This window comes from Phalacrocorax aristotelis, chromosome 2 (assembly GCF_949628215.1).
Source record: "Phalacrocorax aristotelis chromosome 2, bGulAri2.1, whole genome shotgun sequence".
Lineage (NCBI taxonomy): Eukaryota > Metazoa > Chordata > Aves > Suliformes > Phalacrocoracidae > Phalacrocorax > Phalacrocorax aristotelis.
This window is the reverse complement of record NC_134277.1, coordinates 1,508,311-1,522,183: the sequence shown is the minus strand read 5'-3', so window position 1 is coordinate 1,522,183 and position 13,873 is coordinate 1,508,311. Positions and strand designations below refer to the sequence as shown.

At 41.2% G+C, this 13,873-nt stretch overlaps 1 protein-coding gene across 16 annotated transcripts in view; it reads right to left on the bottom strand.

Moving 5' to 3' along the window:
• SMARCD3 (SWI/SNF related BAF chromatin remodeling complex subunit D3) overlaps positions 1-13,873 on the bottom strand; it is a 107,398-nt gene that overhangs the window by 16,644 nt on the left and 76,881 nt on the right. For all 16 annotated transcript variants that reach the window (XM_075082054.1, XM_075082051.1, XM_075082062.1 and 13 more), the window contains 5 exons: positions 9,877-9,999; positions 7,938-8,033; positions 7,343-7,444; positions 4,625-4,786; positions 324-421 (listed from right to left, as the gene is read on the bottom strand). In XM_075082054.1, the coding sequence (XP_074938155.1) occupies positions 324-421; positions 4,625-4,786; positions 7,343-7,444; positions 7,938-8,033; positions 9,877-9,999 (581 nt within the window). The remainder of the gene's footprint in view (positions 1-323; positions 422-4,624; positions 4,787-7,342; positions 7,445-7,937; positions 8,034-9,876; positions 10,000-13,873) is intronic.

Here is a 13,873-nt window from a genome sequence, read left to right as displayed (position 1 = left end):
TTCCTTTTTTTTTCCCCTCTAAGTGGATTCAAACTCTTGTTCCTCTCCCCTTAGGAAAGAAACCTGACTAACTCTTTCAATGGTATTCTAGCAGGGATGAAAAGACGTTTTGCATACGCCTAGAGAATTGGTGCCATTCTACTGAAAATAATTCAGAATTATGCAGGTAAGAATGCCACAGAGAATGAACACAAAACAAAGTCCAAGGTACTCACCTGGAAGTTATAAAAACTGGGTTCTGGTCCCTGCTACTGTAGCTGTTTCTGTATTTTGTATAGTGAGTGTTTTGCACATGACAGTGCTGAGCTGACTGACCAGCTTACCTGATGATATGGTTTATCACTATAGGGTCTGGTGGCAGCAGCAGGTTAGTGAGTCTCTGAGGAATTTCAGAAAACTTTAGCCGTGGACAGTCAAAGATCTGGAATACAATAAAGCATGTTATTCTTGTCCAAAACCTAAATTGCAGTTAAATGAGGAAGTAAGGAATCAACAGTTCAAAAGTAAGGTGATTTGGAAAGCTATAATTCTGGCTCCTTGAACAGAATAAACTTTCGGTTACTTCTCTCCCTGCAAATTTCTGCTGTAATTACAATCTGGGCTGGCTGACAGATGCATCAGATGGCAACAATTTCAGGTGTCCCACTTTTGTTTTAGCTGCTGAAGGGCACGGGCCGCTTTAATGGGACATCAGGATAAACCACACCAATGATGGGAGAGAACTGAACACTTGCTCTCTCACTAAGGGTTGGCTGCAGCATATCATAAAGAAAACTATTTCTTTTTAACCAGAGGAAATATAAAATTATTTTTCTCTTTTTTTTTCCAAGGCATGTTTCCTGCAATATTTTATGCTAAAGAAAAATACAATAAAACATTTTTGGATTTTAAAACAATTTGCAATTTATTTTTTTAAAAGATTAAGGGAAAAAAGGCAACATGGTTTTATTTATTTTTAACCAAAACCTAAACAACCTGTTTGAACAGATCTACTTCTTTCCAATCAACATCTCATGGTTGCCTTCTCTTTACTATGGTCCAGAAGCGAAATATGTATTGAATTCAGAAAAAAAAAAATCTCTTGAAAAGCATCAAAATCTGTAGTTTTTGGAAATTTTCTGTAATTGCAGTGCTTTGCTGTGAATCTAGAATGACACCTTACACCTGGGGTTGTCAGAAATATAATTATTACAGCCTTTTTTTCCAGCTGGGATTTTTAGTGCTCCGAACAACTGAATAGGCTTTTCTCTAAAGATATTCCATTTGAACTGACTTAAAAAAAAACCCCAACTATGTATATATTAACATTTGCCTGAAAGCATGCTGTTACATGGAGGCATTTTGTGAAAATGTTGAGGCCTATGCAAATGCCTCTTAGGGAAACTCCACCTGGTAGAAGAGAGGTCCTACTTGTAGTATTGTAGCTATAAACAGAAACATGCTTTGCAGCTCTAGAGGCAAAGGATGCAGGCAGGGTTGAAAAGAATGGACTATCAGGTTGTAGAATGGACATACGAAGTCAGACTGTTCAACTAGGTTGCTGTAGTTCCTCAGATAGAGTATCTTCTGAAATTCATAATTTTCTGCAGCGAGGGAATTCGGTAGCAGAAATGCCTAGAAGCCAGCTCTGGCTTTTGAAATACCTTTGGACCTTTTTTCTTGCTTTTGCTTCTAACACAATGGATTGCAAATCTCCCAGCTGACATAAACACTGTTTCTAAACAGAAAAGGATCTTTCTTCATCAACTCTAAAATCTGTCTAATTTGCTGGACTTACCTGCATCCAGGAATTCAGCCAGCTAGTTTCTAAAGAGCAAGGAAGTAACCTAATCTACTGAGTCTGCAACTCACTCTGTATTTCAGTTCTGAATTCTGACAATTCATAGAGATGGCTGTGGAATTCCCACTGAAAATCTTTGCACACCAAGCTCCATCCAATCTGCTGTCACCACTGGCTCAATACTCATGTCAAACTCCTAATGTGGATGCCCAAGAGCTTTAAGGAGGGAAAAGGGAGCAAGTACACACACAGTGAGAGAAGCGGTGAGAGACTGGAAACTAAGGCTAGATGGAATTTTCCTAAAGCTTCTCACATTCCTACTTAACCGGAGTTAATTGTCTAAACTTACAACCACTGGCTCTAAAAGCCTATACGGCTATAGTAATTCTGGGGTGTGAGCTAACTCATTCAGTGGTAATTTTTCAGTCTGTTCTGTATTGAGTCATTAGATACAGCCACAAGCACACCAGCATAGGATTTAGAAAAGCTGGCATACCAAATGAGAAGACCGGGATCTAAAAGGAAATACTAGAGACACTGATGTGTTATGTACTGCTCCCCTAAGTGATCTGTGCACTTCCAGCTACGACCATGATTTTTTTCCAGGAGTTACATGCCTAAAACTACAGACTACAGAAATATCAGACTGGAAGGTGTTCCTAACCCAATTCCTTTACCCTCCGTATCTCAATCTTTTAGAGTATTAGGGTGAAAACCAAATAAACTCATCATGAAATGTTTCATTTGATTTAATGGGATTAGTTTTCCTAAGTACTAACATCAGTTTTAAAAGCAAGATGAGCTACTTAGGACAATTTTGCTAGAGACCTAAGGAAAATGGAATCACTAAAATCAATCCCATTTATGATTTAAATCTATGCAAGCACTGCATTCTTATGAAACTACTCCAGATTAGCCAGCTCTTGCAGGGAGTGAGGTTCAGTCTCCTAGAAGACGAATCTGCTACGTCTCAGCTCTCATCTGACAAGTCTTCTGAGGATGGGAAGACAATTATCAGGTCTGATGGTATTCCTGAAGAGTTCTAACACAAAGGAGACCTATGAGCTAATAAGCCTCTGATGAGATACATGAAGAGGAGATGGCTCCAGCAAGTTCTTTTTCTAGCAAAGTTCTTAAGATGAAAATTAAAATAAATAAAAGTGAGAAGGTCCTCCTGCTTACCATAAGTACGGCATGAACTACTGTACTGGATCAGACAAAGGATCTCCTACACATTTACCACACTATCCTGCCCTTGAGAGTGGCCAAAGGTGGATATTAAAGGATAAATGTAAGAATGGGAGAAACACATACTGGCCCTTCCCCAAAAAACTCTCCCAATCTCCACACCTTAGCAATTACCTTGAATTTATAATAGCCAAAATTTTTTTTATCCGTACATACACACTTTTAGCATTTGTAATGTCCTATCACAAGGAGTTCCTAAGTTTAACTATGCTTGATTCCTTTTGTTTGCTTTTAAGTTGCTACCTGCCAGTTTCAGTTTATGGCCTCTAATTATTTACCAAAATAAACAATAATTACTCCTTGTTCACCTTTTCCATTCTTCTCATGATTTTTCAGATCTGTTTTTACCCTCCCCTTTTCCATTTCCTCTTCAGCCTGGCACAAACAAAATTGAGTCTAAATTGGCTGTACATAAATAGAGAATGGAATTCAAATCATCTAAGCAACAGAGCAAACATCTTTGTAATTTTGCCAAAAAAAAAAAAAAATTGTGGTTTTAAGATGGAATTTTCATTATATATGAAAAAGACTGCATGCTGTAATTCTAAAAAGAAAACCACCCACAAAAAAACAACAAACAACCCAAACGAGAGAGTGACTATACCACCCAGATCACTTTGGTTCCATATTCCTAAAAATACCCATGAATCTCTCAATTATTTTTTTTTATTTTGTATTTTCAAATGTGGAAAAAAACAGTGCTGTCTTTAAGTTATTTCAAGCATTGGTCACTTTAAACCACTGTAGGGCAAATTAATAACAGAAAATAAAACCTTAAAAAGACAACTAGGACACAACTTCCATTGCAACATTTACTTTCAATGCTCACCAAAACTTTATTCATTTATTGTAACTGCCAGTACTTTCCCTAAACAGGAGTATGTCACAAACCCTACCTTCAGGTACTTTCAAAATGAATTAGGTAAGCCTGAAGCTACAGAAAAAGGAAACCCATAAAGATAGTAATAGCTCAGATAACATTAACTTTACAAAATAAATATAATCATATTTACAGAAAAGGTGGAGATGCCTGTAAGTGGCCTTCTTGGTTAATTCTAGAGGTCATTGTGAAAGACAAAAAGTCGTAACGTGCTACTTTCAAAACATCGTGCAGATCACTGAGAGTATTTTATAATCTGAAGCAGAATTAAGAAAAAATAGATTTTCTAATTATATCTTCCATGTCTTCTGCCCTTCATAAACAGGGAAAGAGAAGGGAAGAAAACAGGTCTATGTATGATTTGGTAATCAGAATCAGCAGATTATTTTCATGTTTCTTAGTACAAAATGATACATCAGGAAAAAAAGGCCAGTAAATCAATACAGTGAAACAACTAGAGAAACAATTCCTCCTTCCTGGAAAGGCCACAACTTATGTGGCAGCCCTGAACCACCAGATGTCATTTTTTGACAACACTGGCACATGAGGAGGGTGCTTATTATATTAGTTGTAGTGACTGTTGAAAGCCATTCAGTACTAAAGATACTGCAAATCATTAATGGACGATAAAAATCAGTAATTTTCATCCATCCAAAATTTGCAAATGGATATTATAGTTTGCTTCTAAAGAGCTACAGTGTCCAAAAAGGAGTTACCTGCTGGAAGTACTTGTCGCAGTTAATGTATTCCTTATCATGGGAGTCTTGCAGCTTATTTGTTTTGATGTACTGCCAGAGAGCCTGGATGATGGCTGATCGGGTCTGTGTGTGTATCCCCAACAAACGAGCTAATCGTGGATCCAGTTTAAACTGTGGAGGCTGTAACAGAAAGGAAGGAGATGGATATGGCAACAGAGAGAAAAGCAGACAGGCACACAGATATCAAGTTCCAGCTTTAATTCTCTTTAATTTAGCTCTGTTCCTCAGGAGAAGCATCCCATTCAATGGCAGTGATTGCAAAAATACAAGTTGCTCAGATGTTTACCACTGTCAGTGCTCTGGAAGAACTATGTCTAGGGTTTGAAAAGAAAGAGGGACACTCTACATATGTGTTGTGGTTTAACCTGGCGGGCAGCTATAGACCACACAGCCATTCACTTACTATCCCCCCCACCCAGTGGGATTGCAGAGAGAATCGGGGCGGGGGGCAGAGTAAAATTCATGGGTTGAGATAAAGACAGTTTAATAGCACAGAAAAGGAAGGGGAAATAAGAGTAGAAGAAGTAGTAATAATAATAGAATACACAAAATAAGTGATGCACAATGCAATTGCTCACCACCCGCTGACCAGTGCCCAGCCAGTTCCCGAGCAGTGGTCCACCCTCCAGCCAGCTCCCCCCGGTTTATATGCTGACCATGACATCATATGGTATGGAACATCCCTTTGGCCAGTTTGCTCAGCTGTCCTGCCTGTGCCCCTCCCAGCTTCTCACTGGCAGGGCATGAGAAGCTGAAAAGTCCCTGACTAGCGTAAGCACTGCCTAGCAACAACTAAAACGTCAGTGTGTTTCCAACACTATTCTCATACTAAATCCAAAACACAGCACTATACACCAGCTACTAGGAAAAAAAAAAAATCTCTATCCCAGCTGAAACCACAACAATGTGCTATGCACACAGACTATCTGTATCACATATTTCAGATAATAACAACTTGCATGCAGACCCAGGAAAGAATTTTCCTTTCCAACACTGATGCATAATTTGACTTTAGGGAGTGGGAGAAGAAAAAGAATGGTCCTTCCTCTGAACTACTGGAGATTAACCAGAGATAGAGAGAATGAAGTCAGGATGATGCTTCTACTGTTGGTAATAACTGCTTAGCTGCCTCACATCAACAAAGTACCTTGGAATTCTGTTTTTCAGGCATGTTCCCACCATTCTTTTGCATACCAGAAAATTCACCCAACAACAACTAGTCAATAGAATACATTTTTTCTCCTGATCTCTGTGATACGACTCTTCAACTACCCGGTTCTGCATCTCTAGCAGTATACATTCCTTGGATACCATGGAATTTGGTGCCTCTTCAAGTGTGTACCCATACTCAAGTTTAATATTTGCCACATTATTAGGCAAGGATTACTCTGTTGGGTGCTAGGTCACCCAAAGCTAGCTTTATAACAAATCAAGGCTTAAGGATAATTTTAAAGCAAAAATTTGTAATACTGGTGAGCATAACAAACGTAATTATATTGTCTAAATGATAAAGATTCTAACTGGCTATATCAGGATTTCAGTTAGCTCATACACTCCCTAAAATTTTCTCTCAACCATATTGGAGTGCCTTTATCCTGGATAGTTGCTATTTGTATAGAGGGGAAAGAGAATGGCACGGAATGAGTTCTTGAAGTTACACAGTCAAAATGTATCTGAGACTGAACTGCCATTGAAAAGGGAGATCCCATCTCCTCTCAGCAGGGCATTTCTGTTTCCTCTAAGACAGCAACATTTCTTTCAGGCATGGTTTCAGTCAGAATAGTGAGCCCCACAACTGCAAATCTCCATCGTTTGTGCCAAGAGAATGGAGACTGTGGCAATCCACACCCACAACTGAAATGAAAGTGGCTTTTTGGAGCAGCTTAGCCTTACAACAGCTTAAAATAGTTTGAAACTGTGCCCAGGAACCTCTTTTATATTCTATCCCAAGGAAGAATAACCTAATTTTGGCGCTTTTTTTTTGTTTGTTGGTTGGTTTTTTGGTTTGTTTTATTTCCTGTGACTGAGATCAGGGAACTGATTTGGAAGCAAGTTTTGTTAGCTTTCAAACGGTTTGGTTCACTGACTTGTGTGTGTTCAGCCCACACATACTAGTACTACAGCCCACACTACTAGTACAGTAGAACTAATACTGACAAAAGAGAAGAAGCAGAAATGCCTAACAAGGCCTAAGAGTAATGGCAAGTCTAACCCTTGCAGAGCAATGTTGTCTTATGCCAGATTAGGGTGACAACATAGCCAAAATTTAACAAACCAGGAAAGCTGTAGTCTGCTCTCAGAGAAAGGCTGTCACAGCTACGCAGCTAGTTCAGGTACCGCTACCAAAAGCCACTCCTTTGAATTTCTGTACCAGACCACACACATAATTCATGTGCAACTGATCTGACTAATCTCTAAGAAGGCTGAGGTTGAAATGCATCTTCTTTCTGCAGGTGGGCAATAAAAATACTAATTACCATAGTGCCACAAACACTATTTTGCTAAACTATAAAAGAAACTTTACATTTAAAATAATCTGTCATTCTAACCTCAATGGACTATGTGACATTCTGAGTCCAAGTACACCGGGTTTTGATGTACGTCACAGGATGAATTTGCTCTGTTGCACTATGTCCCAATGGCTGTATTTTTGCATGCCAAAAGCAGCGCACTGACCTGGTAGTCCAACATGAGGAGTAATGTGCACCGCACACTGACATCACCAGGTCTTTTCACCTGGAAGCCATCTGTCTCCTGGGTTGTGGGAGTTCTGTGCCACTGCCAAAGATAAAAACAAGTAAGACGGTCAGTCTTTTTTTCACTGATGTCCGTCAAGGTACATCTTGCACAGTACACCATGCAAGAATAAGACAAGTACCGGCCTTGTGAAGATCTTGCAATTTTAAAAAAAAACACAAACAACCCCCCCCCCCCAAATAATTTCTTGCTCTGCCCTTACAATCCAGCTTTAGTGCACAATCTGGCCTGCTGTTAGCATGCTCTACTCGCTAGGAAAAATGCGCACAATTTTTTCATCATTTCATACATTGTGTTCTAAGATGTGCACTACATGACTACTACATCTATGTTTTTACACTATATAGATTCTGCTAGTAAACATTCTTTAAAAGAACGGAACTTTGAAAACTTTGAAAGTATCTTAAATGAGATAATGAATGCAAGGTAACTTAAACAAGGTAGACAGCAGGCACATAGCTGTTTATCTGTGCTAGTATCAGGTTTGTATGCAAAGGGTGCATGACCTTCTTACCTCCACAAGATGGTTGTCAGGTCCATAAAGATCTTTGTCCAGTTCAATAACCAAACTCTTAAAAAAAGATGAAAACTTCCGTTTCTGTTTGCTGAGCTGTACAATCAGAAGAAACAGAAATGTTTAAGGCAGAAATGTTTATTACCTTGTGTTCTATGCTTCCTTCTCAGGCTTTCTCTTGAACATTAATTCCCATATAGACCACAGTGTGATCAATCTAATTGAGCTTTCCCGCTGACAAATGCAGGGTAAGGTGCAAAAATCTCAACAGTGGTGGAACAGTGAACACTTAAGGGAAGATTTTCCTAACTCTCTTAATGTTATTGGAAATGACTGGCTTGTAATGTGAACACAGCACCTGTGAGAGCAGGTTGAGCGGAAGCCACAAAAATGATCCGAGAGCTTGAACATGTCTCCTGTGAGGACAGGCTGAGAGAATTGGGGTTGTTCAGCCTGGAGAAGAAAAGGCTCTGAGGAGACCTTATTGCAGCCTTCTGATACTTAGAGGGGGCTTATAAGAAAGATAGGGACAGACTTTTTACCAAGGCCTGTAGTGACAGTTCAAGGGGCAATGGTTTTAAACTGAAAGACAGTAGGTTTAGATTGGACATAATGAAGACATTTTTTACGATGAGGGTGGTCAGACACCAGAACAGACTGTCCAGAGAAGCTGTGGGTGCCCCATCCCTGGAAGTGTTCAAGGTCAGGTTGGACGGGGCTCTGAGCAACCTGGTCTAGTGGAAGATGTCCCTGCCCACAGCAGCAGGGGTTGACTAGATGATCTTTGAACGTTCCTTCCAACGCAAACCACTCTGTGACTCTAAGGCCACTGTATACCTTTTATTTTAACAGCTTGGCTTTTTTGATGAATGATGATTTATTGGTATGATTTATCAGATGACAGTAAATTTTACAGATTAATCATACACTAAGTAAAAGTATTTCCTTTTACATTTTGCCTCTCCCTTTAATTATCAATATTCGCAGTTTACTACACAGCTCATACTGTCTAATTTAAAAACTGGAAGGTCTATAATCACATAATCTGACTTTCCAGATAATACAGTCCACAGGATTTATGTTAATTTCTTCTAATTTAATGCAGAAATCTTTTAGATATTCATCCTTTGGTTTAAAATTTGCCACTATTTGATAAGTTATTTTGTTCCAATAAAGAATCTCTTTCTTTAATAAAATATATGCTCTAATTTCTAAACTGAATTTGTCTTATTTCAATTTACAGATGTTGCAATTTGTCACCCCTTCATCCTCCAGCAAGGTTATGATTCTGATTCATGTGCAGTTATCTCCAGCAGATAGACGTGCCTTGAAAGCATTGCCCTCTCCATACATGCATGTTCTCCATCTGTTTATCCTATCAAATACTTAGCTTGTGAAGCCTATTTAGGCAGGTGACACCTTTATTAGGAAAGTCCAGCCTTCCCTGAGGAAAGCTAAATCCATCACTGAGGTTTCTGAGGACTTCAAAATGATAAAACTTTTCTTCCATCCTTGCTCTGACCATCCATCTATCCTCTTGTCCTGCCTGCCTAGGAATATGAACTACTTGCTTCTCCTTGTTATCTTACTCTTCACAAGACTCAATGGCTGCTGTAGGCGTGACTTATCACACCTCTCATGACCTGAACCCTACCATATCTTTTAAGGGAATCTTCTCAGCCCTGCTCTCTCCACCTCCTCCTACCTGTCCTGTCCTTAAGTCTGCTCCATTCCCTGCTGCCCTCCCTGCCCCTCCCCAACATTCCCATTATGGCCTTATCCCTCACTCCGGCTGGACGTGGCGCCCTCCCAGCAGCAACAAGCCAACGCTGCCATTCAGAGATGTCCTGTCTAAGTTGATGCCCCCAGTACAGTCCACCACCCCACAGGACAATCTCTAGATCCTTGCCAGCCCCAGTGAAGCACAGGTAAGTCATACGTCATCCAGGAGCTTCCCCTCCACTCGCAGCTCCCATGAAGCAATGCTGCCATCAGAGTCATCAGCATCAGATTTTGCAGGATTAAATGTGTTGGAGATGTAAAGTCTCAGTTTCCGCTTTTGCTGTTATACAAATAGAGAAAAGAGAAGTACACATCTAGTTTAAGTCCAAGACCCGAGGAAGCCACAGGAAAGGTGACAGTTACACGTTTAGTAGAAAACCGGCATGTTTAGTACAGTTGCACCAAGTTATACTAGACCTTAAGATTTGGTTATGTATAAGAAAATACACTGAAGAGCTCAATTTGAAACTTCCTTTCAAAACCTATTGGCTATACAAACATGCTAAGATCCATTGTAAGCAGAGAAAGACAGGAGGTTGCAGGTCCAAGCCCACGAGGCTACACATCCTGTACTTTTGGATTAGATATTTGAGAAATCATTTTAAGGGTGCCAGAGCAGGGGCACAGGCTGCCCAGAGAGGCTGTGGGGTCCCTTCCCTGGAGACATTCATACCGCGCCTGGACGCGGTCCTGTGCCCCCTGCTCTGGGTGTGCCTGCTCAAGCAGGGGGTGGGACGGGGTGAGCTCCAGAGGGCCCTTCCAACCCCTGCCAGTCTGGGATGCTGTGATTCTGTAAGAAAAGCACAATATGACGCCCTTCCTGTCTAGATCCTAGTTAGATTGCTAAGACTCAGCTGCAAACCTCTTGCTACATGAATGTCTTTCACAGTTGCATCAGTTCACATTTGTAAGTGACAGTCACAAATACAGCTGATGCTGCAAATTACGTGTTGGGCACATCTCTGCCCATGTTCATTCTACCACCTGGTAATAGCCTTCCTACAGACACACACCCAAATACACGCGCGCGCATGCGCTACCTAACCTTCCTTTTTAACTGCCTTTCACCCTCATCAGACATGCTGCAGCTCCAACTTGCTGCAAGACCTGAGTGGAGGAAGGCACTGTGCTTCATCCCTAACTCTGGTGCTCAAGTCTGTGAGAGATACAGTCATGTCGAGCTGTTGTCACCTTTAGAGGCTATCTAAGGTTTCCCAATCACTGTACTGGCTTATGGCTATGTTATTTCTCGATGCCTTCCTCTCCCATGCAATACATGGAACACCTGGCCATTAACTCTGATGCATAGATTCCAGAAAAAATATTGCCAAAAATGTCTTTGTGACTCTAAACTCAAATATCTCTTTATAATATAATGACAAAAAGGCTACAGTTGTCAACTTAATGCAGTCAAAACAACCTTCATACAACCTAAGAAAGAAGTAGTCTTGTAAAGTTCTCATACCCCCCCATACAGGAGAGAGGAAGTTACATACATACATTTTTAGCAAACTAAAAATGTAATATGGCATAGAGGAATGTGGGAGGCAGAGATGTATGGCTGAAGAGGAACAAGACAATGACTACATTTTGCCAAATCTAGAGAAGACAGTGACAGAAAGGTTTGATGGAAATGGAGTATCAATAGGATGCACTGAGAACAGGATTTTCAACAGTGTCGAAAGTCCATAAAATGACAGGTTGACACAGATAAGAACAGGCAGATAGGCAGAAAAATATTCCTGTAAATACATTATTTTCTCCATCCTTTCCTACAGGGCTTCTGTTTCTAAAGTGCTCTTTCATTATATAAAATGTTTTTTTTTAATGCCCCAGAATCTCTATTTGGTGTGGAGGACTTGCAAAGGACTTCACATTTCTAAATTCACAGCTCTTCAAATTAACTTGCACATTTTATGCACTGTTCCTAAATTTTATCCCCACCTGGATTATTTGCAAACCTGTATCTATATACATAAGCAGCTTTTTTCTTAATAGTTCTTCCTGGATTCTCTACTGATATTTCAGGTTTATATCACCGATTCTATTTCATCTTCTTTTGATTTCCGAAGACATTATCTCCATTCTCCCCTTTACCCTAGAAACTCCTTCTGTCCTTATACCTCCCCATATCCAGATAGGAACTGTGCCTGTTTCTCCGAAGTCTGAGATTTCATCACTGAGATCATCCTCTGCAATAACATGTTTATTCAAATATGAATACTTTAGATGTCTTCCTTTCTCCTAGCTTTCAGGATCTAGCTTCCTTGTACAGTCCACCTAAAACCAAGTTTATAACAACATCTAACTCCACTGTGAAATACAAAATACCTCTCCTTGATACTTTCCACTGTTCCCCTTTGCTACCCACTTATAATTTTTCTTTTGAGTCATGCACAAGCCAGATGCAGCTTACATTGCAGAAATCATCTCCTGCTGGGTTTCCTGTACTTTCCCTGCTCTGCCAAAGTCAGAGCTAGCATATCATTTGTTTGTTTCTCCCACATCTCTCTCTTCAATTTAGCGTCTTCTTCTACACAACAAATTCTCTTTCTCAAATTTAGTCATTTCCTCACTGTAGCCCCTATAAATCAGCCCACTTCTTCCACACTGTCATCAGAAAGGAACTTAGAATAATTATGAATAAAAATCCTAAGTAATGGCTATCTCTAAAGTTATTTTTTGTCCTACTTTCTACGTATCTTGATTTTAGATCGAAAACCACTTAGCCTTTGACTCCAAAACGTTACAAACACTACTGACAACCTGTCAGTACTGTGGAATGCTGAGCCTTTAGTCTCTACTAAGCAAATACACTCTATCCAACAAGCAAAATGTGTCACCCGCACCCTGGGGGTTGTTTTCAGATTTTGGCCCAAAAGGTACTGCAAATTTGCAACACTAGTACGGCAGTAGTCATCTCCTAAATGCAATCACAGAAAGAGCCATCCCCATGTGCCGTAAGCCGAGCAGGCGGGGGAGAAGACCGGCTTGGTGGAATAGGGAGCTTTGGCTGGAACTCAAGAAAAAAAGGAGAGGTTACTGCCTTTGGAAGAAGGGGCAGGCAACTCAGGAGGATACAAGGATGTTGTGAGGTGATGCAGGGAAAAGATTAGGAAGGCGAAGGCCCAGCTGGAACTTGAACTGGCCGCCACCGTTAAAGATAACAAAAAATGTTTTTATAAATACATCAGTGACAAAAGGAGGGCCAGGGAGAACCTCCCTCCTTTGTTGGATGCGGAAGGTAACCTTGCCAGGAAAGATGAGGAGAGGGCTGAGGTACTTAATGCTTTCTTTGCCTCAGTCTTTAATAGTCAGACTGGTCATCCTCACAGGGGTGTCAGGCCCCTGTGCTGGGAGATGGAGATGGTATGCAGAATGAAGTCCCTGCTGTTGAAGAGGTAGCAGTCACCGACCTGCTCCTTCACCTGGATGTTCACAAGTCCATGGTGCTGGATGGGATCCACCCAAGGATACTGAGGGAGCTGGCAGAGGAGCTTGCCAAGCCACTCTCCATCATTTATCAGCAGTCCTGGTCAACCGGGGAGGTCCCAGATGACTGGAAACTAGCAAATGTGATGCCCCTCTACAAGAAGGGTCAGAAGGAGGATCCGGGGAACTACAGGCCTGTCAGCCTGGCCTCGGTGCCAGGAAAGGTCATGGAGCAGATCACCTTGAATGCCACTATGTGGCACGTGTGGGACACCCAGGGGATCGGGCTCAGCCAGCACAGGTTTCTGAAAGGGAGGTCCTGCCTCACTAACCTGGTCTCCTTCTATGATAAGGTGACCCGCTTAGTGGATGAGGGGAAGGCTGTGGACATTGTCTGCTTGGACTTTAGTAAGGCCTTTGACACTGTCTCCCACAGCATTCTCCTGGAGAAGCTGGCTTCTCACGGCTTGGACAAGTGCACTCTGTGCTGGGTTAAACACTGGCTGGACGGCCGAGCCCAAAGAGTGGTGGTGAATGGAGTCACATCCAGTTGGCAGCTGGTCACGAGTGGTGTTCCCCAGGGCTCAGTGTTGGGGCCGGTCCTGTTCAATATCTTCACTGATGATTTGGATGAGGAGATCGAGGGCACCCTCAGTAAGTTTGCAGATGACACCAAGCTGGGTGGAAGTGTTGATCTGCTGGAGGGCAGGAAGGCCCTACTG